This window comes from Vipera ursinii, assembly GCF_947247035.1.
Source record: "Vipera ursinii genome assembly, chromosome: 1".
NCBI classification, from domain to species: Eukaryota; Metazoa; Chordata; class Lepidosauria; order Squamata; family Viperidae; genus Vipera; species Vipera ursinii.
The window spans coordinates 10,659,362-10,685,919 of NC_139512.1; the positions used below are offsets into that span (position 1 = coordinate 10,659,362).

At 46.1% G+C, this 26,558-nt stretch overlaps 1 protein-coding gene across 2 annotated transcripts in view; it reads left to right on the plus strand.

The window, feature by feature from the left end:
* LOC310640884 (transducin-like enhancer protein 1) overlaps positions 1 to 26,558 on the plus strand; it is an 87,194-nt gene that overhangs the window by 50,539 nt on the left and 10,097 nt on the right. For both annotated transcript variants that reach the window (XR_014492614.1, XM_083363440.1), the window contains exons 9-16: positions 1,005 to 1,021; positions 6,695 to 6,796; positions 8,141 to 8,185; positions 9,069 to 9,227; positions 19,758 to 19,890; positions 22,071 to 22,252; positions 22,339 to 22,418; positions 24,672 to 24,921. Coding sequence is in view for 1 of the 2 variants with exons in the window: in XM_083363440.1 (XP_083219566.1) it covers positions 1,005 to 1,021; positions 6,695 to 6,796; positions 8,141 to 8,185; positions 9,069 to 9,227; positions 19,758 to 19,890; positions 22,071 to 22,252; positions 22,339 to 22,418; positions 24,672 to 24,921 (968 nt within the window). In the remaining variant the exon portion in view is untranslated. The remainder of the gene's footprint in view (positions 1 to 1,004; positions 1,022 to 6,694; positions 6,797 to 8,140; positions 8,186 to 9,068; positions 9,228 to 19,757; positions 19,891 to 22,070; positions 22,253 to 22,338; positions 22,419 to 24,671; positions 24,922 to 26,558) is intronic.

The following is a 26,558-nucleotide window of genomic DNA, read 5'->3' on the forward strand; positions in this document are numbered from 1 at the left end:
AGGGAAGCCTGGAAATCACGATCACGTGATGTCTCACTTAACAACCAGTGATTCGTTTAACTACACTTAACAGCCAATAAATAAATAAATAATAATCATAACTTTACTCAACACCAAAAAAAAAGCTCATAAACTCAGATACAATCCCCTGGTGCTTCCTTTCCCGGCTGCACCGCATAGCAACAAACTTTCCCAAGTCGTAAGTCGAGGACTACCTGTATTTCTTAGATCAGAGGCCCCCAGCCTTTAGGGCACCACAGACCAGTTCCGTGGAGAATTTTTTTCCCCATGGACTGGAGAGTGCGTGGTTTTGTGTGCTGCCTGCATCCCACGGATGGGGCTTTGCTTGCTTGTGCGAACCCGTTGCCGGGCATTCTGCGCCCGGTACCGGTCCACAGACCTGGGGTTGGGGACCCCTGTCTTAAAGGATCAACTGCAAAACTTTACCTATGTCGGCAGCCGAGGAGAGAAAAATTCAAAGTCCCAGATTGTTGGGGGCAATTAAGCTAACTTTGTAATAATGCCGCTTGGGGTGTGTGTGTGAAAGCCCTAATAAGCAGGCATATACATAGAATGAAGGCTACTGCTAGCTTGTAAGCCGCCCTGAGTCTTCGGAGAAGGGCGGATATAAATGGAATTAAAATAAAATAAAAAAATAATCAGCCCGCTGCCACTTATTGCTGGCCTAGACAAATGTCAGCCCCCAATATGGATAATTTTAGCGGTGCAACTTCAACAAGGAATGAGAACGGGGGGGAGCCTCAATTTTGGAGAGGCATCCTCTTTTCCAAATGTCTTTGAACCCCCCCTCCTCTTCCTCCTCCTCCTCCTCCTCCAATTAAAGAGGCGGAGAATGCAACTCCATGATATTTAATTTTCACATTTTGTACCGTTGTGGAGGGGTGGTGGTGGGGGGTTGCGTACAGTTGCAGGCGTCCTTCTGTTTTGATACTAAAACTCATCTCTTCTTGCCTTGTTGCTGTTCCGTGTTGCCATGGCGACAGAGAGAGACCCCGGACCCGTAAGTCTCTTTGCTTCCCACCCTCCCACAATCCTTTCTTTCTCTGCACCCTCCCCCCAGTTGTTTCTCCTAGCCCCCAACAGGGAAGAGAGCCTGTGAACCAAAGAGAATAGGAAAAGGCTGTTTATCTCCTATGGAGTTTTTATTTTTTATTTTATTTTTTATTTTTTGACGAAAGCTATTATGATGGTGTAAGTAGAGTGGTGTTTGCACAAGGCATCCAAGGAATAATGGCCAAGAAGCTGGCTGGCACAAATATCTGGCAATTTGAAATTGCCAAGGGTGGTTTTTTTTTTTTTTTGGCCCTGAATGCAAATAATTGGAGGCAATCAAGGAATAAGGACCAAGAATGTTGCCCGTAGAAAATCATCATTTCACTTAACGACCGCATATTGCTTGCGTAATGGACCTCTGCCAAAAAGAAAGAAAGTAAGTTCATAAAATCGGCTTGGTCCTGGGATCTACCCATTTTACGACCATCACTGCTTGCGACCGTCGTGGTCGTAAGTCCAGGACTTACCGGCACGTTGCGCGGAAGCGGCCTCCTGCTCACACCCATTCAGGCGCACTTTTTTTGGGGGGGGGGCGGCGTTTGCCCGTCCTAACGTGTTTGTCATTTGCCTCTCCCCGGCGCGGCAAGTAAACCAGGAGGACCTTGGCTTGACTGCTGCAGAGGGGTCTTCGAGGGTCTGTCAACAGTCTGTTGTAGGTGCTCCGTTCTTGCACTTCGTTTTATTGGAGGCCCTGAACTCTCCTCTGCAGCCTTTCAAAAAAAAGAATAATCCATTTCGTGAATGAAATAATGCCAACTTTTCTCCCTCTCTCTCTCTCTCTCTCTCCCTCCCTCCCTCCCTCCCTCTCTCCCTCTCTCTCTCTCTCTCTCTCTCCCTCCCTCCCTCTCTCCCTCTCTCTCTCTCTCTCTCCCTCCCTCCCTCCCTCCCTCCCTGTCTCTCTCTCTCTCTCTCCTCCCTCCCTCCCTCTCTCCCTCTCTCTCTCTCTCTCCCTCCCTCTCTCCCTCTCTCTCTCTCCCTCCCTCCCTCCCTCCCTCTCTCTCTCTCTCTCTCTCTCTCCCTCCCTCCCCTCCCTCCCTCCCTGTCTCTCTCTCTCTCTCTCCCTCCCTCCCCTCCCTCTCTCCCTCTCTCTCTCTCCCTCCCTCTCTCCCTCTCTCTCTCTCCCTCCCGCCCTCCCTCCCTGTCTCTCTCTCTCTCTCTCTCTCTCTCTCCCTCCCTCCCTCCCTCCCTCCCTCCCTCCCTGTCTCTCTCTCTCTCTCTCTCTCTCTCTCTCTCTCTCCCTCTCTCTCTCTCTCTCCCTCTCTCTCTCTCTCTCTCTCTCTTTACAACTTCATTGATGGAAACGAGGGGGGGGCTTTTTTCTTTCGAAAGGGATTTGAGGCTGCCCTTGCAAAAAAAAAAAAAAGCTGTCTGTTTTGTCGTAAGCCGCCCAAGATTGGCTTGATAGCGTGATGGGCAGTATATAAACGTAATAAATTAAATAAATAAAATCTTTTTTTCCCTCCCTTCCCTCCCCCTCCCCCTTGCTTTCCCTTCACCCTTTCCTCTTCACTTCTTCTTCCCTCCCCTCCCCCTTCTCTCCTTTCCTTTTTCCTTCCTCTTCCCTGCCCCTCCCCTCCCCTTCCCTCCTTTCCTTTCCTTTCCTTTTTCCTTCTTCTTCCCTACCCTTCTTTCCTCTCCTCTCCTTTCCTCCCTCTCTCCCTCCTTCCTTCTCTTTCTATCTCCTCCCCCTCCTCTCCCTTCCCTTCCCCCTTGCCACTTCTCTCCTCCCCTCCCTTCCTTTCTCTTCTTCTTCTCTGCCCCTTCTCTTCCCTCCCCTCCCCCTTTCCTTTCCTTTCCTTTCCTTTCCTTTCCTTTCCTTTCCTTTCCCTTCCCCTTCCCCTTCCCCTTCCCCTTCCCCTTCCCCTTCCCCTTCCCTCCCTTCCATTTCCTTCTTCATCCAATCCTTTCCTTTTTCTTCTACTTCCTTTCACTCCTTAATTTTGCTTTTGATCCTGCGCCCTGGGTGTGAATGTCCTTCCTCCCTCCCTCCACCCCCCCTCCGTTTTGTTTTCCCTGCTATATTACATATACAACACCCAAATTGTGCAGAGATGTGCTAGGGTGTGCATTTCCTGCCAGTCAGCCCTTTTATGCCAAAAGTGACTCGTGTGGGAGAAGCTTTAAAGTTTAAACAGACCTTTCAAAAGTTTACAGATTGTATTGAAACACACACACACGCACACACACACACACACACACAGATCCAGTCCCATGCACTCCTAAAGCCACTGGTTCCCAAGCCAGTAAATCTAGAATTGTACCTTTATCCTGCTTGCTCAGTGGAGCAATTCACTCCGCACAGTAAGTGTAGATTAACAAAAACACAGCTGTTGAAATGTGGGATGTGCCTGCTGACCCACAATTAGCTGGGAACTGAGCCATAATGAAATCATTATTTCCCAACCTCGGCAACTTTTAAAATGTGGATGTTTTTGCTCTGACACTTCCAACTCCCAGAATTCCCCAGCCAAACACTGCTGGTCATTATTCTGAGACAGCTGCCAACTCCCTGTCTCGGAACTGTAAAGTTGAAGGGAATAATAAAGATCACCAAGTCCATCCCGCCTCATGCTGAAGAGCAGGGGTCTCTGACCTCGGTAACTACTTCAAGACTTGCGGACTTCAACAACAATCGGGAGATGCAGGAAACAGACCCACAAAGAGGCATAAAGGTCTTCAATGCTTATATACCAGCGCTCAAAGCTTGGGGAACAAACAGGGTGAACTAGAAGCAATAGTACCCAAGGGTTAGGGTTTGACATAGTTGGCATAACAGAAGCCTGGTGGGACGAAACCATGAATGGAATGGACTGATAGATGGTTACAAATTGTTCAAAAGAAATAATCTCCAAAAAGGAGGGAGAGTTGCACTATATATATATATATATATATATATGTGTGTGTGTGTGTGTATATATATATATATATATATATATATATATATATATATATATATATATATATATATATTAATCCCATTTATATCCCGCCCTTCTCCGAAGACTCAGGGCGGCTTACAATCTAAGAAGCACAAATCAATGTGCTTAGCAATATGTAAGAGAACACCACATATCTACCGAAATGCATGTGATCAAAGATAAAATCCCTCCAGAATGTATATGGGTCAATACAAAAGAAAAAAGAAAAAAAAGCGACATTGCCATAGGTATATATTACAGACCACCCAACCAGTGGTTGGAAGCTGATCAAGGAGAGAAGCAACCCGGAACTAAGGAGAAACTTCCTGACAGTGAGGACAATCAACCAGTGGAACAGCTTGCCACCAGAAATCGTGGGCGCTCCATCACTGGAGATTTTTAAAGAAGAGACTAGACATTCATCTGTCTGAGACGGTATAGGTTAGACATGTCAAACACAAGGCCCGGGGTCCGGATCCGGCCCGCAAAGTGGTTTCATGCGGCCCGCGAAGCCATCCTGGAAACACTAACGGCCTCCACTGCCTTGGCCCTGGCCCAGAGACCCTCCTTCTGCCAGAGACCCTCAGATCTGTCTCACTCCTGCCCAGGCCCCCATAGGCACCCTTGATGCGAACGATGTAGAGCTGGCCACGCCCACCCAGTAGGCCATATGCACTTTAGCCGCGCCCACCCAGTAGGCCACGCCCACCCAGGCCACACCCACCCGGCCCCCTGAGGGCAACCGCAATGCTGATGCGGCCCTCAATGAAATTGAGTTTGACACCCCTGGTATAGGTTCTCCTGCTTGAGCAGGGGGCTGGACTAGAAGACCTCCGAGGTCCCTTCCAGCTCGATTCTATTCTAATCAGAAGAAATAGATAAACTCTGTGCCAACCAGTTAACAAATGCATGTAGGAAGCATACCACAGTAGTAATGGGAGACTTCAACTACTCAGATATCAACTGGGAGAGAAACTCTGCAGCAAGCGGGAGATCAAACAGATTATTAACCAACCTAGCCGCCAACTTTATCACCCAAAAGGTAGAGGAGGTGAACTAGAAGTGAAGCCATACTGGATAATCCTTGCTAATCGAGAAGAAGCAATCGAGGGAGTTTGAAGTTGCCGGAACCTTGGGTGAAAGTGTCAATTGTTATGCTGAAATTCAGTAACGCAAACACAACAGAAAATAATTCAACCAGAGTCTTAAAACTTCCAAAGAGCTGATTTTAACAAACTCGGAGAGAACCTAGGAAAGATTTTCCATGGACGAAAGTCCTAAAGGGGAAAACGACTCAAGAAGTGTGGGAAACACTTGAGGAGTGTGATCATAAAAGCCCAGTCCGGCACAATGCCACTGAAAAAGAGAAACCAGGAATTCCAGAGGAAACCAGCAGGGCTGCACAAAGCTCTCTGTGACAAACTGAAATATGAAAAGGGCAAGTATAAAAAAAAATAGAAAAGAGGGACACATCACTTAAGGCCGATTGTCAGCAGACAGCCAGAACATGCAAAGATGAAGTCAGGAAAGCAAAGGCTCAGAATGAACGAAGACTTTGCAACAGAAATCAAGGACAATTTAAAAAAAAACGTTTCTTCCAACATATTAACAAGAAAAAAGTCAAGGAGACTAGGTCCACTAAAAAGAGAAGATGGCAAGGAAGTAACAGGCAGCAGGGAAAAAGCAGAGCCGCTTAACTCATTCTTTGCATCAGTCTTCACACGAAAAGAAATTATAGCCCAATGCTGGAAGTTTTTAAGAAGAGATTGGACACCGATTTGTCTGAAATAATAATAATAACAGGAAGAAGAAGAAGAAGTTGGAAGGGACCTTGGAGGTCATCTAGTCCAACCCCCTGCTCAGGCAGGAAACCCTATACCATTTCAGACAAATGGCTGTCCAGTCTCTTCTTAAAAACTTCCAGTCTTGGAGCACTCACCGCTTCTGGAGGCAGGTTGTTCCACTGGTTAATTGTTCCAACTGTCAGGAAGTTTCTCCTTAGTTCTAGGTTGCTTCTCTCCTTGACTAGTTTCCATCCGTTGCTTCTTGTCCTGCCTTCAGGTGCTTTGGGGGATAGCTTGACTCCCTCTTCTTTGGGGCAGCCCCTGAGATATAGGAAGACTGCTATCATGTCCCCACTCATCCTTCTCTTCATTAAACTACACATACCCAATTCCAGCAACCGTTCCCTATATGTTTTAGCCTCCAGTCCGCCAATCATCTTTGTTGCTCTTCTCTGTACTCTTTCTAGAGTCTCCACATCTTTTTTACATCGTGGTGACCAAAACTGGATGCAGTATTCCAGGTGTGGCCTTACCAAGGCATTGTAAAGTGGTATTAGTACTTCATGTGATCTTGATTCTATCGCTCTGTTAATGCAGCCTAGCACTGTGTTGGCTTTTTTGGCAGCTGCAGCACAGGCTGGCTCCTATTGAAGTGATTGGTATATAGGTATAGGGTTTCCTGCCTAAGCAGGGGGTTGGACTAGAAGACCTCCAAGGTCTCTCTCCCGACTGTTCTTCTATTCTATTGCAAGGTGTAAATCTGTACCGAATTGATGGCAAAGTCCTCAAATTCTTTCTCTGATCTTTTTCTCCGCCAGCTTCGCTTTAGTGATTTATTAGATCTCTTTCTCCTTCTGTCTCAGCGTGAAAGAGTCCCCAAAGCTTACGTCCCTTCTTCTTCGGCTTTCTCTTCTGCAGAGCAATTTAGTGCTGTCGAACGGAGAAAGGATGCGAGCCATTTCGGATTACTTGAACAGTAGCAAAAAAAGGAAGTCAGAAAAAGAATACAGCACAGATTATGTGAGTGGCTTCACTTTTTGAGCAAGCAGGCCTCAGGGCAAAGGTTGGGTGCCCCATATTTTTTGGCCAGTGGGTGACGGAGTCGGTCTGTGTCCTCGTTGCTACAAAGACCTGGATGTTTTTCCTTCCTTCTGAAAGTCATAGCCCAGCTGAAAATACAGGTAGTCCTCCACTTATGACCACAATTGAGCCCAAGATTTCTGAGGCTGAGACGGTTGTTAAGTGAGTTTTCCCCATTTTATGACCTTTCTTGCCATAGCTGTTAAGTGAATCACTGCAGAGACTGGACAGCCTTTTGTCTGAATTGGTATAGGGTTTCCTGCCTGAGCAGGGGGTTGGACTAGATGACCTCCAAGGTCCCTTCCAACTTTATTATTGTTGTTGTTGTTATGGTTGTTAAGTAAGTCACATGGTTGTTAAGTGAATCTGGCTTCCCCCATTGACTTTGCTTGTTAGAAGTTCATCAAAGGGGGAATCACTTACAACATTGTCGTAAGGACGAGTCAGTTGCTAAGCGTCTGAATTTTGATCACATGATCATGGGGACGACGCAGGGGTCATAAGTATGAAAAACGGTCCTATCATTTGTTCCAGTGTTGTCATAACTTTGAATGGCCACTAAATGAAATGTTTTAAGTCGAGGACCACCTGTAAAATATTGGAAAGGTAGTTCTTGACTTACAACTACTTGTTTAATGATCGAAGTTACAACAGCCGTGGGGGAAAAAAGTGACTTATGACCTAAGTTTTCATACTTAAGACTGTTGCAGCAACTCCGTGGTCACATGATCAAAATGTTAGCAGTCGGCAACCTCCGTATATTTAACACCATTTAATTAATTAATTAATTAATTAATAATTTCCATTGAATATTTACCATATGCTCATGATGTGGCTGCAGTGTCCCAGGTTCATACGATCGCCATTGTCAACCTTCCCAGACATCATCCAACGAGCCGAGACAGTGGGGGAGGCCAGATCCATTTAACGACCGTATGATTCACTTAATAACCGGTGATTTCCTCAACGACCATGTGATTCACTTCACAACCGATGTGTTTCACTTAACAACCATGGCAAAAGAGATTAAAAACCAGGCGTGACTCCCGTAACGACCATACGGCCTGGCCACGGACATTACTATCCCAACTGTGGTCATATGTTGAGGACTACCCGTATGAAATTTTTCTTGTTCTTCTGCAGGTTGCGGCCTTCAACTGCGACTCCTGTTCCGATGACCCAAATGTCCCCTTATCACTTTACATCCCCCCCCCTCACGGATGTCACTGAGAAATAAATCTCTTTTTCTGTCCATTCCCCCCCCCCCCTTTTGATCTCTTTCAGGGTAGCGACGGGGAGAAAAGTGAAGATAACCTGGTGGTGGATGAGGTTGGTCTTACTTAGTATATATCCTGGCCACAGGGGTGGGGTGGGGTTTAAGTTCTAAAAATGCTTTAAAGAGCAATGAAGCTAGTGGGGGGTGGTGGCTTCTGGCACCCGGGGTTGTAGACTAGTTAATTTAGGAGGAACTGGAAGGGTGGAGCATATATTGAAGCAACAATGAATGGCTTAAAGGAGCATTTCTTGAAGTTGTAAGATATGTGGACTTCAACTCCCAGAATTTCCCAGCCAGGCACGCTGGCTGGGGAATTCTGGGAGTTGAAGTCCACAAGTCATAAAAGGGCCAAGTTTGAAGACCCTTGCTTGTGGACTTCAGCTCCCAGAATTCCTCACCTAGGCAGGCTGGCTGAGGAATTCTGGGAGTTGAAGTCCACAAGTCATAAAAGGGGCAAGTTTGAAGACCCTTGCTTGTGGACTTCAACTCCCAGAATTCCTCACCTAGGCAGGCTGGCTGAGGAATTCTGGGAGTTGAAGTCCACAAGTCATAAAAGGGCCAAGTCTGAAAAAACACTCGCTTCAAGGATCTATTGCCAAATTCCTCCTCTGCCACCTGAAATGTATTCATTTATTTATTGGATTTATATGCATTCTTTTATCCTAGAAAAATAATAAACATGAGGGGAGAAAGGGCAAAAAACAGGGAGATGAGGAAGACGAAAGCCTAATCCAGGGGTAGTCAAACTTGGCTCTTTGATGACTCGTGGACTTAAACTCCCAGAATTCCTGAGCCAGCGTGGCTCAGCTTGGAAACCTCTCCCTTTCCCCTCAGCATGGCTGGCTCAGGAATTCTGGGAGTTGAAGTCCACGAGTCATAAAAGGGCCAAGGTTGCCTACCCCTGGCCTAACCTGTCTTTCCTCTTCCCCACCACAGGATCCTTCTTCCCCCCACAGCGTCCAGTCCTTCTCCTCCCGAGAAAATGGGGTTGACAAAGCTACTTTGCACCGGAAAGAGTTGGGCCACCACAGCCCCACATCCATGGCGTCTTCCAGCAGTGCTTCCCCGACTCGTCCCACCAAGGAGCTGACCACAGTATGTCGTGAGGGTTCCTGGGTGTGCAAGTGTGGGGGTGGACTACAACTTCCATCCTCCCCAGACAGCTACGCCAACAGTGGGGGCTGTTCTCCCACCCCGTGCAATAGCATCCCTGTTTGATATTGGTCTTCATTCATGCCCAGTGCCTGCCAAATATTGTGGGACTACAATTCCCAGAAGCCCTTGCTGCCTGGGAAGGTTGGAAGGGCAGGATTCACGTCTGGGGAGGGGGGGCCCAGCTTGGAGAAGGGGCGGCCATCTTGGTGCTCTTGAGCTTGAATGTTTTACTGGAAGATGTTTCATTACCAAACTTGGTAACGCCATCAGTGTCGGAAGGGAATGGGATGTATATAGACTGGTGGAGAAGAGGAGGAGGAGGAAGGAAGGGGGAGGACTGTGTGGGGGCCCTTGGTTCTCTCTGAGCTTGCTTGTTTCTCTTGCAGACGTTTCATGACCCAGCAAGGTAACATCATCAGTCTAGTAGTGGATGGCGTTTACTCTCATTTTGTATTCTAGTGCAGGGGTCTTCAAACTTGGCCCTTTTATGACTTGTGGACTTCAACTCCCAGAATCCCTCAGCCAGCCAGCTTGGCTGAGGAATTCTAGGAGTTGAAGTCCACAAGTCATAAAAGGGCCAAGTTTGCAGACCCCTGTTCTAGTGGCTTCTCCTGTCAGTCTTGGTAGTTCTTGGCAGTTCCTTGATTAAGCAGTTGTTTATTGTTGGCTTGTTTGGCAGTCCTTTCCTTGGGCTATTGTTCACTTCTTGATAGTTGGTCTGGTGTTAACCTTGGAGTTAATCCCTGCTTATCTGGGTGTTGATTTCTGGTGTTTTGGTCTTTTCATTTTTCCTCTTTGGCTGGTTGATGGCCTCTTTTGAATGGTGCATAGATGTTGTTTATCTCTATGTGTCTGTTGATGGCCAATTTATCTGAGTGCCAAGAAATTCTCTAGACTTGGCTTAGTCTAAGCCAGGGGTATGCAACCTCGGCTCTTTTATGACTCGTGGACTTCAACTCCCAGAATTCCTGAGTCAGCATAACTCAGGAATTCTGGGAGTTGAAGTCCATGAGTCATAAAAGAACCGAGGTTGCCTACCCCTGGTCTAGGCTGGGCAGAGGTCCCCAACCTTTTGGACACCAGGGACCGGTTACATGAAGAGAGGTTTTTCTGCAGACCGGAGGGTGTGCGGTTTTGTGTGTTGCCTGCATCCCACAGATGGGGCTTTGCTTGTTTGTGCGGACCGGTTGCTGGCATGCTGCGGCCCGCTACTGGGGTTTGGGACACCTGGTCTAGGGTGATCACGGTTTCCAATTGGAGAAGATGGCTTTCCACTAATCCTCCATTAGATCACTGTTTTTCAAACTTAGCCACTTTCAGATAAGTGGACTTCAACTCCCAGAATTCCCCAGCCAGCATGCTGGCTGGGGAATTCTGGGAGTTTAAGTTCACAGGTTTTAGAGTTGCCAGGGTTGAGAAACACTATTCTAGGCCCAAGTGAAGCCATCAAACCAGCCACCTGGTGACCAGACCAATTTATCCATTAGGCACAACAAGCACAGTACTTAGAGCCCACAAAACATTTTAATTTTTTTCCCCTGTTAGTAAAAATGAAGTAGAGGTTACGTATTTTGTACTTTTACTGCAACATTCATTTTGCTGGCTTTTAATGGGAAAAACAACAACCCAGGTGCGGGGAATGAACTCAGCTTCAACATCAAATCAACAATCTAGTGTAAAAGTTAGTAACTGACTTCATAATTAATTAGCAATGGTGGATGATTGCAAGATAATACACATATTGTGTACTGTTTCTTGTTTCTCAGTAAAAAAAATGAACTATTGAAAACCCTATGCAATATCATTTTTAATCCTATTGCTTTTTTGGAGGGAGGGGTCCAAAAAGCAAAAATACCTAGAGGCGCCCTCCCCCAAGCCATGCAGTTAACCCTCTCTTACAACCATTCATTTAATGGTGGTTTAGAGCATGCGTCATGCGGAAGCTGCGCTCATCCCATTGCTTGGCATTGGGAAAACCGTCCCGATACATTGCGCGACGTCACGTGACATCGCGAGTTTGACATGTCTCGTTTAGAGTGACAACAGCCTCAGAAAAAGTAATTTATGACCTATCCTGGGAGGTCACCCTGCAGTTAGTTACATGATCAGCTGGCATCCAGCTGATATTCACAACAATTGGCGTGTCTTGAGGTCACGTGATCACCCCTGGCAACCTCCCCAGCCGATTTCCAATAAGCAAAGTCAATTGGGAGAGCTGGATTCTCTTAACGACCATGTGATTCACTTAACAACCACTTTACAATGCTTTGGTAAGGCCATGCTTGGAATACGGCATCCAGTTTTGGTCACCGCGATGTAAAAAAGAGGTTGAGACTCTAGAAAGAGTGCAGAGAAGAGCAACAAGGAGGATCAGGGGACTGGAGGGTAAAACATACGAAGAACGGTGGCAGGAATTGGGTCTGTCTGCTTTAATGAAGAGAAGGACGAGGGGGGATATGATAGGAGCGTTCCAGTATCTCAGGGGCTGCCCCAAAGAAGAGGAAGTCAAGCTATTCTGCAAAGCACCTGAAGGCAGGACAAGAAGCAACCGATGGAAACTAACCAAGGAGAGAAGCAACCTGGAACTAAGGAGAAACTTCCTGGCAGTCAGAACAATTAACCAGTGGAACAACCTGCCTCCAGAAGTGGTGAATGCTCCAAAACTGGAAGTTTTTAAGAAGAGACTGGACAGCCATTTGTCTGAAATGGTATACGGTTTCCTGCCTGAGCAGGGGGCTAGACTAGATGACCTCTAAGGTCCCTTCCAACTTTATTTATTTATTTATTTATTTATTTATTTATTTATTTATTTATTTATTTATTTATTTATTTATTTATTTATTTATTTATTTATTTCTACTACAACTACTACTACAGTACTACTACAACTACAACCACATGACTCACTCAACAACTGCAGTAAAAAGGCTCGTAAAATTGGCTCCTGTCCTGTGATGACTCGCTTTATGCAGCGATGGAAATTCTGATCCCAGCTGTAGTCATAAGTTGAGTGAGCTCTACCGCAGTCCTGGGCAGTGGGTGTGGCCAAGCAGCCTGGATAGTTCCTATTGGCCAGGCCGAGCGTTCTAAGACCTGGAGGGCGGGAGCAAGGGGTCAGCCACAGAGTGTTCACCGAGTACAGCTAGTCCTCGACTTACGACCACAGCGGAGCCCAAAATGTCTGTTGTTCAGTGAGACATTCATTAAGAGAGTTTTGTTAAACGAATCACTGCAGTTGACAATTAGTCACCCGGTGGTTAAGTGAACCTGGCTTCCCCGTTGACTTGGCTGGTCCGACGGTCGCCAAAGGGGATCTCGTGACACAGGGACACCGCGACGGTCGTAAATATGAACCAATCGCCTAGCGTCTGAATTTTGATCCCATGAATGTGGGGTCGTAACTGTGAAAAACGGTCCTAAGTCACTTTTTTTCCCCAGTAACTTTGGACGGTCACTAAACGAATCGTTGTAAGTCGAGGACAGCCCGTGCTGCAAGGAGGAGAGAGGCGGCAGCCGCTTCGTGTGTGCCATCATCCTTCCGTGGCTTGCGAAGAGGAAGGATGTGGGCTTGTCAGAATCCCTCTGCTAACACCAGGGCTGGAGAGAGGCATCCCTTTTGGGGCCTTGGAGGTTTTCCAGACCCGGATTTTGGCAACGGCAGGACGCGGACAGCTGCAGGGAAGTTTGGGGAAGCCGGTTGCTGGATTGAAGAAATGTTGTATATCTCCCACACACACACACACACACACCAGCAACCCTCCTGGCCATTCCCCTCCTGCCCCCCACTCTCTGGCCAGATGCCTGGAAAGGCCTGTCATTCTTCCAAACCTGAAGCTTTGCTGCGGTAAGAACGCCAAATTCTGGCTTTTTTTTTTACGAAGGTCCCTGTTTTGTTCTTTTCTTCCCCCCCTTCCCCCTTCCTTTTTTTCTTTTTTCTTTTTTTTTTGCAACAACTCGGATTTTACTGTCTGTTTTTCATCCCCTGGGTTTGTGTGTGTGTGTGTATATATATATATATATATGCAAATTATTCAAATTGCTAATAACGAATTTGGGAGGCTAAGATGATCATTTCGAACTCTTTATGTTCTCATCAGTTAGTCATACCCTTTATCTGAGATTCGAACCCGGGCTGATTATATATCAGGCAGTGTTTTAACCTCCTGAGCCACGGGTTCTTTCTCTCTTATATTAGCTGGAAGGCAAGGCAAATGTATGTTTAAGTAAAAGTCAAAAAGCCTTGACAAATACTTAAACATATATATATATATTTGTTTTCTGAGGTTTCCGCGGGTGTTCGTATGTGGATCTTTGGTTATTCGGGTTTTTCCCCGCGTAGAACTAAAGGTGTAGGGGCGACGTTTCGACGGAATCCCATCCGTCATCATCAGGCTGGTGGCTTCTGTTTCCTTCTTCTGGGAGAAGCATGTGGCTGTTTGTTCCTCTTTTTTAAACTGCCAGAGGGGGTGTGTTCTGTGGGTGGAGGTGTGCTCTGATTGGGTGGGGGAATAAGTGTGTTCTGATTGGGTGGGAGTGTGTTTTGAACACACCCACCATTCAAAACACACTCCCACCCAATCAGAACACACTTACTCCCCCACCCAATCAGAGCACACCTCCACCCACAGAACACACCCCCTCTGGCAGTTTAAAAAAGAGGAACAAACAGCCACATGCTTCTCCCAGAAGAAGGAAGCAGAAGCCACCAGCCTGATGATGACGGATGGGATTCCGTCGAAACGTCGCCCCTACACCTTTAGTTCTACGCGGGGAAAAACCCGAATAACCAAAGATCCATATATATATATGTATGTATGTATGTATGTATGTATGTATGTATTTGTTTTCTGAGGTTTTCGCGGGTGTTTGTATGTGGATCTTTGGTCATTCGGGTTTTTCCCCGCGTAGAGCTAAAGGTGTAGGCGCAAGAGGAACAAACAGCCACATGCTTCTCCCAGAAGAAGGAAGCAGAAGCCACCAGCCTGATGATGACGGATGGGATTCCGTCGAAACGTCACCCCTACACCTTTAGTTCTACGCGGGGAAAAACCCGAATAACCAAAGATCCATATATATATATATATATGTATGTATGTATTTGTTTTCTGAGGTTTTCGCGGGTGTTTGTATGTGGATCTTTGGTCATTTGGGTTTTTTCCCGCGTAGAGCTAAAGGTGTAGGAGCAACATATATATGGCCACCTCATGAGAAGGAAGGACTCACTGGAGAAGAGCCTAACGCTGGGAAAGGCTGAGGGCAATAGAAGAAGGGGACGACAGAGAATGAGGTGGCTGGATGGAGTCACTGAAGCAGTAGGCGTGAGCTTAAATGGACTCCAGAAGATGGTAGAGGACAGGAAGACCTGGAGGAACATTGTCCATAGGGTCGCGATGGGTCGGACATGAGAAAGGCATAGCTAGATAAATCAACAATTGGAATTAAGATTGCCAGGAGAAATATCAACAACCTAAGATATGCAGGTGATACCACTCTAATGGCAGAAAGTGAGGAGGAACTAAAGAGCCTCTTGTTGCGGGTGAAGAAGGAGAGTGCAAAGGTTGGGTTGAAACTTAACATTAAGAAAACCAAGATCATGGCATCTGGCCCTCTCAATTCCTGGCAAATAGATGGGGAAGAAATGGAGGTAGTGACAGATTTTATTTTCCTGGGCTCCAAGATCACCACAGATGGGGACTGTAGCCAAGAAATTAAAAGACGCTTGCTCCTGGGGAGGAAAGCCATGGCAAATCTAGACAGCACACTAAAAAGCAGAGAGATCACCCTGTCAACAAAAGTGCATATAGTCAAGGCTATGGTCTTCCCAGTTGCAAAGTATGGCAAGTGAAAGCTGGACCATAAGAAAGGCTGAGCGCCAAAGAATGGAGGCCTTTGAACTCTGGTTCTGGAGAAGACTCCTGCGAGTCCCTTGGACTGCAAGGCGATCAAACCGATCAGTCCTAGAGGAGATCAACCCCGACTGCTCTTTAGAAGGCCAGATCCTGAAGCTAAAACTCAAATCCTTTGGCCACCTAATGAGAAGGAAGGACTCACTGGAGAAGAGCCTCATGCTGGGAAAGGTGTGTGTGTGTGTGTGTGTGTGTATAAAAATTCATTTTTTCCATACATACAATAGCAATTTTTCAACTAACGTGCTGTCTGAGAAATTAAAGGATTACAAATAAAAGGTGAAACATATAAATTACAAGCATTTGCTGATGATTTTCGTCCCCTGGATTTTTTTTTTAATCCACCATGCTTTACGACTAGCTGTAATTCCCTTTTTTTAATGCATTCTGGGGATAGCTCAGCTTTTGTATATGGGCCACTGGAGGCAGTGCTCGACTTAACAACGGCTCATTTAGTGACCCTTTAAAGTTACGATGGCAGTGAAAAAAAGGGACTTAGGACTGTTTTTCACACTTTACCACCCTTGCAGCATGCGATCAAAATTCAGACGCTTGACACCTGACTCGTACCTAGTGAGTATTTAGTGACCATTTGAAGGATCTGGACAGACTCGAACACTGGGCACTATCTAACAAAATGAAATTCAATGGTGAAAAAAGTAAGGTTCTACATTTAGGCAGGAAAAATCAAATGCACAGGTATAGTATAGGTGGTACCTTGCTCAATAGTAGCAACTGTGAGAGGGATCTCGGAGTCCTAGTGGACAATCGCTTAAATAGGAGCCAGCCGTGTGCTGCAGCTGCCAAAAAAGCCAAGACAGTGCTAGGCTGCATTATCAGAGGAATAGAATCAAGATCACGTGAAGTACTAATACCACTTTACAATGCCTTGGTAAGGCCACACCTGGAATACTGCATTCAGTTTTGGCCACCACAATGTAAAAAAGATGTCGAGACTCTAGAACGGGTACAGAGAAGAGCAACAAAGATGATTGGGGGACTGGAGGGTAAAACATATAGGGAACGGTTGCTGGAATTGGGTATGTGTAGTTTAACAAAGAGAAGGACGAGGGGTGACATGATAGCAGTCTTCCAGTATCTCAGGGGCTGCCTCAAAGAAGAGGGAGTCAAGCTATTCTCCAAAGCACCTGAAAGCAGGACAAGAAGCAACGGATGGAAACTAGTCAAGGAGAGAAGCAACCTAGAACTAAGGAGAAACTTCCTGACAGTGAGAACAATTAACCAGTGGAACAACCTGCCTCTAGAAGCGGTGAATGCTCCAACAGTGGAAGTTTTTAAGAAGAGACTGGCCAGCCATTTGCCTGAAATGGTATAGGGTTTCCTGCCTGAGCAGGGGGTTGGACTAGATGACCTCCAAGGTCCCTTCCAACTTTATATATTATTATTATTATTATTATTATTATTATTATTATTATTATTATTATTATTATTATTATAATAATAAGTTACAGCAGCCCTGAAAAAAGCGAATTACGACTGTCCTTCACATTTACTACCATTGCAAGCATCCCGATGGTCACGTGATCAAATTTCAGAAGCTTGCTAACTGACTAGTATTTATGACGCGCTTACAGCGTCCCCCGGGAACATGTGATCCCCTTTTGCGACCTAACTGTGGGAAGGAAGGTCGTAAAATGGGGTAAAGCTCATTGAACCAATGCTTCACTTAGCCACAGAAATGTTAGGCCCAATTGTGGTCGTAAGTCGAGGACTACCCGTATTGCACAAAAGTGAAAAACGGTCAGAACAATTTTACAAATATACATTCTTGGCAAACATCCAGCCCTGGGAGAGAATCAACTCCATCTCCTGCTTTTTAGGAGATTTTTTTTGTTCCCATTTTTTTACCCCCTCCCCTGCCGTTTTAACATTTTTTTAAAAAAGAGAGATTTGGAGGCACAGCTTTGTTTTGGAAAAGCGTGCTTTGTTTTCCTGGCGTTATAAGATAAATGCGGTCCAAAGGCAGATTCTTCTATGCTGACTGGCATCTTTCTGCAGATAAATGTAGGATTTGTATGGCAAGGCTAAACGCTTCGTCCGGCCCCTTTGAGCGCAAGCCGCATTCAAGGTCACATTCTGAACATCAGACCATTTTTCTAGCGGCATTTCCCAAGCCTCTGGGGAAGGGACGCTTAAATGCCCACGTTCTAGCAATATTGGGTGACCACAATTGCCCGTAGCGTTCTCAGGATGGCGACAGTTCTCAGGATGGCGACACTGTCTTGCGGGCGGCCCTTAACTTACAACCGTTTGTTTAACGGATCGTTCGAAGCTGCAATGGCATTTTTAAAAAATAGATTTATGAGACTTGCAAGCCTTGCAGCATCCCCACAGCCACAAAATTCAGGCGCTTGGCAGCCGGCATGCATTTAAAACAATTGCAGCATCCCAAGGTCAGGTGGTCACCATTAGCGACCTTCGCAGCTGGCTTCTGCCAAGCAAAATCAATGGGGAAAGACCCTGATTTGCTTAACGACCGCATGGTTCATTTAACCGACTGCCATGATTTGCCTGCATCATGGCAAAAAGGTTCATAAAATTGGGTACGACTCGCTTAGTAATGAAAACTCAGGTCCCAATTGTGATTGTAATTTGAGGAATAACTGGATGGATGGATGGATAGATAGATAGATAGATAGATAGATAGATAGATAGATAGATAGATAGATAGATAGATAGATAGATAGATGAACAGACAGAAGATATATATGAGAGGGGTATAGGTAGACAGACAAGATGATAGAGTGAGAGAGGCAGAGAGAGAGAGAGAGATAGACAGATAGACAAGCAGACAGATATAGATGAGAGAGGGATGGATAGATGGATGAACAGACAAGATAGATAGATAGATAGATAGATAGATAGATAGATAGATAGATAGATAGATAGATAGATAGATAGATAGATAGATGAACAGACAGAAGATATATATGAGAGGGGTATAGGTAGACAGACAAGATAGACAGTTGATAGAGTGAGAGAGGCAGAGAGAGAGAGAGAGATAGACAGATAGACAAGCAGACAGATATAGATGAGAGAGGGATGGATAGATGGATGAACAGACAAGATAGATAGATAGATAGATAGATAGATAGATAGATAGATAGATAGATAGATAGATAGATAGATGAACAGACAGAAGATATATATGAGAGGGGTATAGGTAGACAGACAAGATAGACAGTTGATAGAGTGAGAGAGGCAGAGAGAGAGAGAGAGATAGACAGATAGACAAGCAGACAGATATAGATGAGAGAGGGATGGATAGATGGATGAACAGACAAGATAGATAGATAGATAGATAGATAGATAGATAGATAGATAGATAGATAGATAGATAGATAGATAGATGAACAGACAGAAGATATATATGAGAGGGGTATAGGTAGACAGACAAGATAGACAGTTGATAGAGTGAGAGAGGCAGAGAGAGAGAGAGAGATAGACAGATAGACAAGCAGACAGATATAGATGAGAGAGGGATGGATAGATGGATGAACAGACAAGATAGATAGATAGATAGATAGATAGATAGATAGATAGATAGATAGATAGATAGATAGATAGATGAACAGACAGACAGAAGATAAATATAGATGATAGAGAGGTAGAGATAGATAGATAGATACATATATACATACGATCATTTAATGACCATTCAAAGTTATGACGCTGCTGAAAAAAGTTCAGACTTCTAACCAGTGCTCGCACTTGTGACTGTCACAGCATCCCTGTGATCCAAGTAATCAAAATTTGAGTGCTTGGCAACCGGCATGCATTTATCATGGTTGCAGCATTATGGAGGGTCCCTCAGAGGTCATCTATACTCCATCAGCCCCCAACCTCTTGGGCACCAAGGACCGGTTCCACGGAGAGAGGTTTCGCATGCTGCTTGCATCCTGTGGATGTGGCTTTGCTGGTTTGTGTGGCCCATTTGGTGGCATGCTGCAAATCAGTGCCGGTCTGTGGCCCAGGGGTTGGGGACCCCTGATCTGCTCACTCCCTCCTGATTCAGGAAGTGAACTGTTCAAGTCAGCCATTCTTTTAAACCAGGGGTCTTCAAACTTGGCCCTTTTATGAGTCGTGGACTTCAACTCCCAGAATTCCTCAGCCAGCGTGCCACGCTGGCTGAGGAATTCTGGGAGTTGAAGTCCACGACTCATAAAAGGGCCAAGTTTGAAGACCCCTGGTTTAAACCAACATATTTGGATTGACCAAGCAGAAATTCAAGACTGTGTGTGGGGGGGGGGAGTTGCACAAACTCAATTTGATTTGGTGATGCAGAGAGGTAGTAAATCTTGTAACAATCATTTCCTTGTTCAGCCGATCACTTCTGACCTTCCAACTTACCTTAAGTAGCTCCCAACTCTAAGCGTAATGTAAGAAACACACCAAACACAAACCAAAATAAACAGGAAGACATGCAAATAATTTGAGGATCGGTGTTGTCCATGGAAAGCTGGGGGAGCGGGGTGTCAAATATAAATAAGTCTTTTATTTTAATTTTCTATTTTCGTGTCGATAAATAAACAGTGTTTTGCAGGTAGAGAAAGCAGCTACTCCCGGTTTGAAGTCCAACACCCCAAACTCCCAAGGCGAAGGAACTATGCCTGGATCGTCTGGCAGCCTCTCCCAGTTCCGTCCAGGAGTAGCAAAGCAGACGGTGGAGTCACTCGGTAACGTGGAGGGTGAAAAGGGATGCTGGGAGTGATAGAATTGGGTTTAGGGGGAGATTACACCTTGCAACATTTCTTAGGCCCCTCCCCACATTGAGAAAATCAGCACACAGGTGCTAGTTTTCTAACTGCGGGTTGTTGGGGGTGTGAATTGGTAATAAGAGTCCCTGATGAAAAGCAAATGCAAAATTAGGATCAGATGAATATCTCCCCACCTTACCCCAACCCTTTTCTCTCTCTCCATTTTTCGAAACTGTTTTTTTTTTTAAATAAAAAAAATTAAGTACGATTGTTTTGTGAAGTCTTAAGAAGCCAGAAGGAAGAGTTGCGGAGTCAACAGTATGACAGATCTTACAAAAAGAGGGCAAATTGTCCTTTTTTTTACTGAAGTTCATAATTTTAAAAATGGCCAGTTTTAAACTGCCCTGGTTCTGTTTCACAAACTTCTGCACCCATCATAAGGACTAGAAACTTAAAGCAATTCCCACTGGATTAACAAAGAGTTGCAAAGAGGTTGTTTTTTTCTTTTTGTAGGGAGGAAAGTTTCTGTGGCAGGAAGGCATCACCGTTAAGCTATTAAGAAAGCCATAAAAAACATAATAAAGTGGAGGACCAAATTTATCTGCAGGAAGATGTGGAGCTGATGAAAGGACAGTTTTAAAGCACCCCTGTCAATATGTTCATAAAAGTTACTAGCAGGCTAAAAGTGGTTGGCCAGAATGTTAATTGACTTAGAGTGTGTAACTCATAGCTTGCTTATTTTTTAAAGTTTAAGATTGGACAAGTGAGTGTGGGTGAGAGTGATGGAGAGAGAAAGGGGAATTAAATTGAAATGCAGGCCTGCTTTTTAGACGGTATTTCTCAACCTCGCCAACTTTAAGAAGTGTGGACTTCAACTCCCAGAATTCCTCAGCCCATATCTGTGGACTTAAACTTCAGAATTCCTCCGTCTAGATCTGTCAACCTCAGTTCCCAAGATTCCTCAGCCCAGATCTGTGCACTTCAACTCCTAGAATTCCTCAGTCCAGATCTGTGGACTTAAAACTCCTAGAATTCCTCAACCCAAATCTGTGGACTTAAAACTCCCAGAATTCCTCAATCCAGATCGTGGGCTTAAAAACTCCCAGAATTCCTCAATCCAGATCGTGGGCTTAAAACTCCTAGAATTCCTCAGTCCAGATCTGTGCACGTAAACTCCCAGAATTCCTCAACCCAGATCAGTGGACCAACTCCCAGAATTCCTCAACCCAGATCAGTGGACCAACTCCCAGAATTCTTCAACCCAGATCTGTGAACTTAAACTCCCAGAATTCCTCAGTCCAGTTCTGTGGCGTTAAAACTCCCAGAATTCCTCAGTCCAGATCTGTGGAGTTAAAAACTCCCAGAATTCCTCAGTCTAGATCTGTGGCGTTAAAAAGTCCCAGAATTCCTCAGTCCAGATCTGTGGCGTTAAAAAGTCCCAGAATTCTTCAGTGTAGATCTGTGGCGTTAAAACTCCCAGAACTCCTCAGTCCAGATCTGTGGCGTTAAAAAGTCCCAGAATTCCTCAGTGCAGATCTGTGGCGTTAAAACTCCCAGAATTCCTCAGTCCAGATCTGTGGCGTTAAAAACTCCCAGAATTCCTCACTGTAGATCTGTGGCGTTAAAACTCCCAGAATTCCTCAGTGCAGATCTGTGGAGTTAAAAACCTCCAGAATTCCTCAGTCCAGATCTGTGGCGTTAAAAAGTCCCAAAATTCCTCAGTCCAGATCTGTGGCGTTAAAAAGTCCCAGAATTCTTCAGTGTAGATCTGTGGCGTTAAAACTCCCAGAACTCCTCAGTCCAGATCTGTGGCGTTAAAAAGTCCCAGAATTCCTCAGTCCAGATCTGTGGCATTAAAACTCCCAGAATTTCTCAGTCCAGATCTGTGGAGTTAAAAACTCCCAGAATTCCTCAGTGCAGATCTGTGGCGTTAAAAAGCCCCAGAATTCCTCAGTCCGGATCTGTGGAGTTAAAAACTCCCAGAATTCTTCCAACCAGACCTGGGGGACGTAAATTCCCAGAATTCTGCTGGCGGGAGGGTTCTGGGAGTTGAAGTCCACACATTTTAAAGCTGCCGAGACGGAGAGCGGCGCTGTTTCAGGGTGAATTTGAAGCGGTTTGGGGGAAACGAAGAAGGGGATCGTCTCTTTCGGTTTCAGCTCTGAGCCTGCGGAATCCGCTCACCGTCCAAAGTTCCTACCAAGCGGCTTTTAACGTCGCCCACGTTTCGGTCAACGGCGACATGGTGGGCACCGGAGCCTACGCCGGGCTGCACCTGGTCTCCCCCCAGCTGAGCGGGGCCGCCGTCGTGGGGACGGGCAGCTACGGGCGTTCCCCTTTGGTGAGTCTGTGGGGAGAAGCCCCCTCGCAAGGGGAAGGGGAGGGGGTCCTGCCTGGCATTAACCGAAGATCCTCCCGTCCTTCTAGGTAGCTTATGATCCTCACGCGCATTTGAGGGCCTCGGGCCTTTCGGCGGGAATGCAGGCCGGCATGACCTCTGCCAAGCCGTAAGTGAAGCTCCTCCGCCCCGTCTCTCGCCTGGGTGTCGAAAGCAGCGGGTGCGAATCAAGGCCCTGCTCCTCCTCCTCCTCTCCGGGACGTTAGGCAGGGCGAAGAATTCCGAGCTTGCTTCCTTCCCTTCCCTCTTTCCCTTCCTTTCCTTCTTTTGCTTCCCTTCCTTTCTTTTCCTCATCCTTTCCCTCTTTTCTTTCCTTCCTCTCTGCTCTCTTTCCTTTCCTTCCCCTTTCCTTTCTTCCCTTCCCTTCCCTTCCCTTTCCTTTCCTTTCCCTCTTTTCTTCCCTTCCCTCTTTCCTTTCTTCCCTTCCCTTCCTTTCCTTTCCTTTCTTTTCCTTTCCTTTCCCTCTTTTCTTCCCTTCCCTCTTTTCTTTCTTCCCTTCCTTTCCTTTCCTCTCCTCTCCTTTCTTTTCCTTTCCTTTCCTTTCCTTCCTTAATTCTCCTTTCCTTTCCTTTCCTTTCCTTTCCTTTCTTTTCCTCTCCTTTCCTTTCCCTCTTTTCTTTCCTTTCCTTCCCCTCTTTTCTTTCTTCCCTCTTTTCTTTCTTCCCTTCCTTTCCTCTCCTCTCCTTTCCTTTCTTTTCCTCTCCTTTCCTTTCCCTCTTTTCTTTCCTTTCCTTCCCCTCTTTTCTTTCTTCTCTCTTTTCTTTCTTCCCTTCCTTTCCTCTCCTCTCCTTTCCTTTCTTTTCCTCTCCTTTCCTTTCCCTCTTTTCTTTCTTCCCTCTTTTCTTTCTTCCCTTCCCTTCCCTTCCCTTTCCTTTCCTTCCCTTCCCTTCCCTTTCCTTTCCTTTCCTTTCCCATCTATTTACTTCCTTCCCTTCCCTTCCCTTTCCTTTCCTTCCTTTCCCTCTTTTTCTTCCCTCTTCCCTTCCTTTTCCTCCCCTCCCCTTTCCTTCTGCCTCCCCTCCCCTTCCTCTCTTTATCCATCCAGCTACTATTAAATTGCTCTTAATGCTGCAGGGTTTCTCTCCCTCTCTCTCTCTCTCCCCCCCCCCCGGGAGTGGGGGAGGGGGAGGGAGAGAATTTTAAGCATTTTAGATGAGATCCGGAGAGACGGAAAGAAAGCGCAAGAGGTGAATGTCAAAAGAGCTGGGCAGCGGAGCCAGCCGAAGGCCGAGAGCTGATAATAATATCGGATCTCGTCCTCCAGATGTTGCTCGATTCCAGCGGCTCGGCTCGGCTCCCCCCAGTCCTTTCATAGGTTGTCTGTAAGCAAAGCCTCCCTCTCTGTCCTCCCGGATTTGCCATTTCTTTCCTCCCCAGGAGCAAGCGTCTTTTAATTTCTCGGCTGCAGTCCCCCCCCCCCCCGTCTGCGGTGATCTTTGGAGCCCAGGAAAATAAAATCTGTCTTTTATCAGTAAAACAAAACGGAAAAAAAAAAAGTACAGTTATGACTTAGCGCAGGCGTAGGCAACCTCGGCTCTTTTATGACTCATGGACTTCAACTCCCAGAATTCCTGAGCCAACATGGCTCAGCTTGGAAACCTCTCCCTTTCCCCTCAGCATAGCTGACTCAGGAATTCTGGGAGTTGAAGTCCATGAGTCATAAAAGAGCCGAGGTTGCCTACCCCTGACTTAGCGGCATCAATTTTTATTATTATTATTATTATTATTATTATTACTATTATTATTATTATTATTATTATTAATTTTATTTGTATACCGCCCTTCTCCCGAAGGACTCAGGGCGGTGAACAGGGCAGTACATATAAAAATACAAAAGTGAAAAAAGAATTAATTTTTTAATTTAATTTAATAATATTTCTATACCGCCCTTCTCCCGAAGGACTCAGGGCGGTGAACAGGGCAAGAATAAAAATACAGGATTACAAAAGTTAAAAAATAATTAAATACATGCCCATATACTAAAAACAATTAATACATCTTAAAACCCCAATAAAATAACAATAACAAACCCCTCCCCCCCAGTCCCCCATCAGTCCAGGCCAGCTTGTTCAAAAAAGTAAACAAAATGCCCAAGCTAAAACAGTAGGTAAATATATTTACAACAATAAAAACCCTAACCCATCCCCCCCCCATCAGGCCAGGCCCGGCTTGTTCGAACAAATAAGTCTTCAGATCGCGCGGCGGAAGGAGCGAAGGTCGGGCGCCATCCCGGAGCTCAACCGGCAACCGATTCCATAAATCCGGGGCGCCCACAGAGAAGGACCTCCCCCTGGGGGGCCACCAGATTTGGTCGTAAGTGGAGGACTAGCAGGAACGGCCGTTAACTCTCTGCTCCTCCTAGGGCCTACTCCTTCCACGTAAGCGCGGACGGACAGATGCAGCCGGTGCCCTTCCCGCCCGACGCCCTGATCGGCTCCGGGATCCCGCGCCACGCCCGCCAGCTGCACACGCTCTCCCACGGCGAGGTGGTCTGCGCCGTCACCATCAGCCACTCCACCCAGCACGTCTACACGGGGGGCAAAGGCTGCGTCAAGGTCTGGGACGTGGGGCAGCCGGGCACCAAGACCCCCGTGGCGCAGCTGGACTGCCTGGTAAGCGAAGCCGGAGGGTCCCTGGGTGGCCAGGGGTCAAAACCGTCGGGTGGGGTCTAGATTGGATTCCAGGATGATCCTTCTCCAGATCTTCCCTCCTCCTCTCTCTTCCCTTCCTCCTCTTTCCGTTCTTCCCTTCCCCCTTCCTTGCTTCCTTAATTCCTTCCTTTTATCCATCCACCCCTCCCTCCCTTCCTCCTTTCCTTCCCCCTCTTTCCATCCTTCCCTCCTTTCTCTCAGTCCCCTCTCCTCTTTTTCCTTCTTCCCTCCGTCTCTTCTCCCTTCTTCTCCTTCCCTTCCTTCATTCCCTCCCTCCCCCTCTTTCCATTTTTCCCTTCCTTCATTCCTTCCCTTTCCCTCCTTTCCTGTCTTTCCTTTTGCTTCCTTCTCTTCTTCCTTTCCTTCTCCTCCTTCCCTCCCCTCCCCTCCCTCTTTCCTTTACTCCCACTCTCAGTCCCCTTTCCTTCCTTCCTTCCTTCCTTCCTTCCTTCCTTCCTTCCTTCCTTCCTTCCTTCTCAAATATCTCCTTCCTTCCTTCTTCTCTCCCTCCCTCCCTCCTCAAATATCTCCTTCCTTCCTTCCTTCCTTTCCTCCCTCCCTCCTCAAATATCTCCTTCCTTCCTTCCTTCCTTCCTTCCTTCCTTCCTTCCTTCCTTCCTTCCTTCCTTCCTCCCTCCCTCCTCAAATATCTCCTTCCTTCCTTCCTTCCTTCCTTCCTTCCTTCCTTCCTTCCTTCCTTCCTTCCTTCCATAGCCAATTGAAAGAAACCCCCCTCTCCCCCCCCTATTTTCTTAGCTTTAAATCTTTCTGGGCAATGCTCATCCTCCCCACAAAACACTTACGGTGGTTTATAGCATCAACGCTTTACACTGACATCTAGATTTAAAGTTGGGCTGTCTTAGTTTACTCCTACCTTTCCTCCTGCTTGTAATCCTCACCGAAGGAGCCAGGGACTTTCCTGTTTTACCATCTCCTCCAATGCTCCAAAAAGGAGGAATTGTGTCTTTCCCACGGAGAAGATTTGTGGGACCTGTCCGCAACTGTTTTTACTGGGCATTATTGTTGATACTACTGTCGCGGACACCAAGCTGATGTTGAACTTAATTACGGCAGCCAGACTTTTTAGTAGCGCAATATTGGAAGAAGGAAGAACTGCCGACTATAGAAGAATGGACTCTAACAGTTTCCAACCTGGCGGAAATGGCGAAGATCTCTGCGTACTTGAAAGACCAGTCGCAACAGAGATATATTGTGGAGTGGAGAAGATGGATTGATTACATCCAGCATAAATATGGGACTAAAAAGTTTCATCTAGCATTTGAATAAGTACTGATGGGATATTTAAATTGCTTGTAGTTATTTTATAAGAGTTAAAAGTGCGATAGATGTAATAGTTTATTGTTGTTGGCATAAGGTAGACTAGGATTGCTTGTATTTTTATACCCTGTATTGAGCTCTGGGAAGTCGGGGAGGGGGAAGGGAGGGAGATGTTGGGGAGGGTTGGGGAGAGGGGAGGGGGTTGGGAGGGGTTTTGTCTTTTTAAAAAAATGTAAAACTTTTCAATAATAATAATAAAAAAGATTTGTGGGACCAATCCCCTGCCCCTGGCAAGGGATGGGGGATGCTGTGTCTTCCAC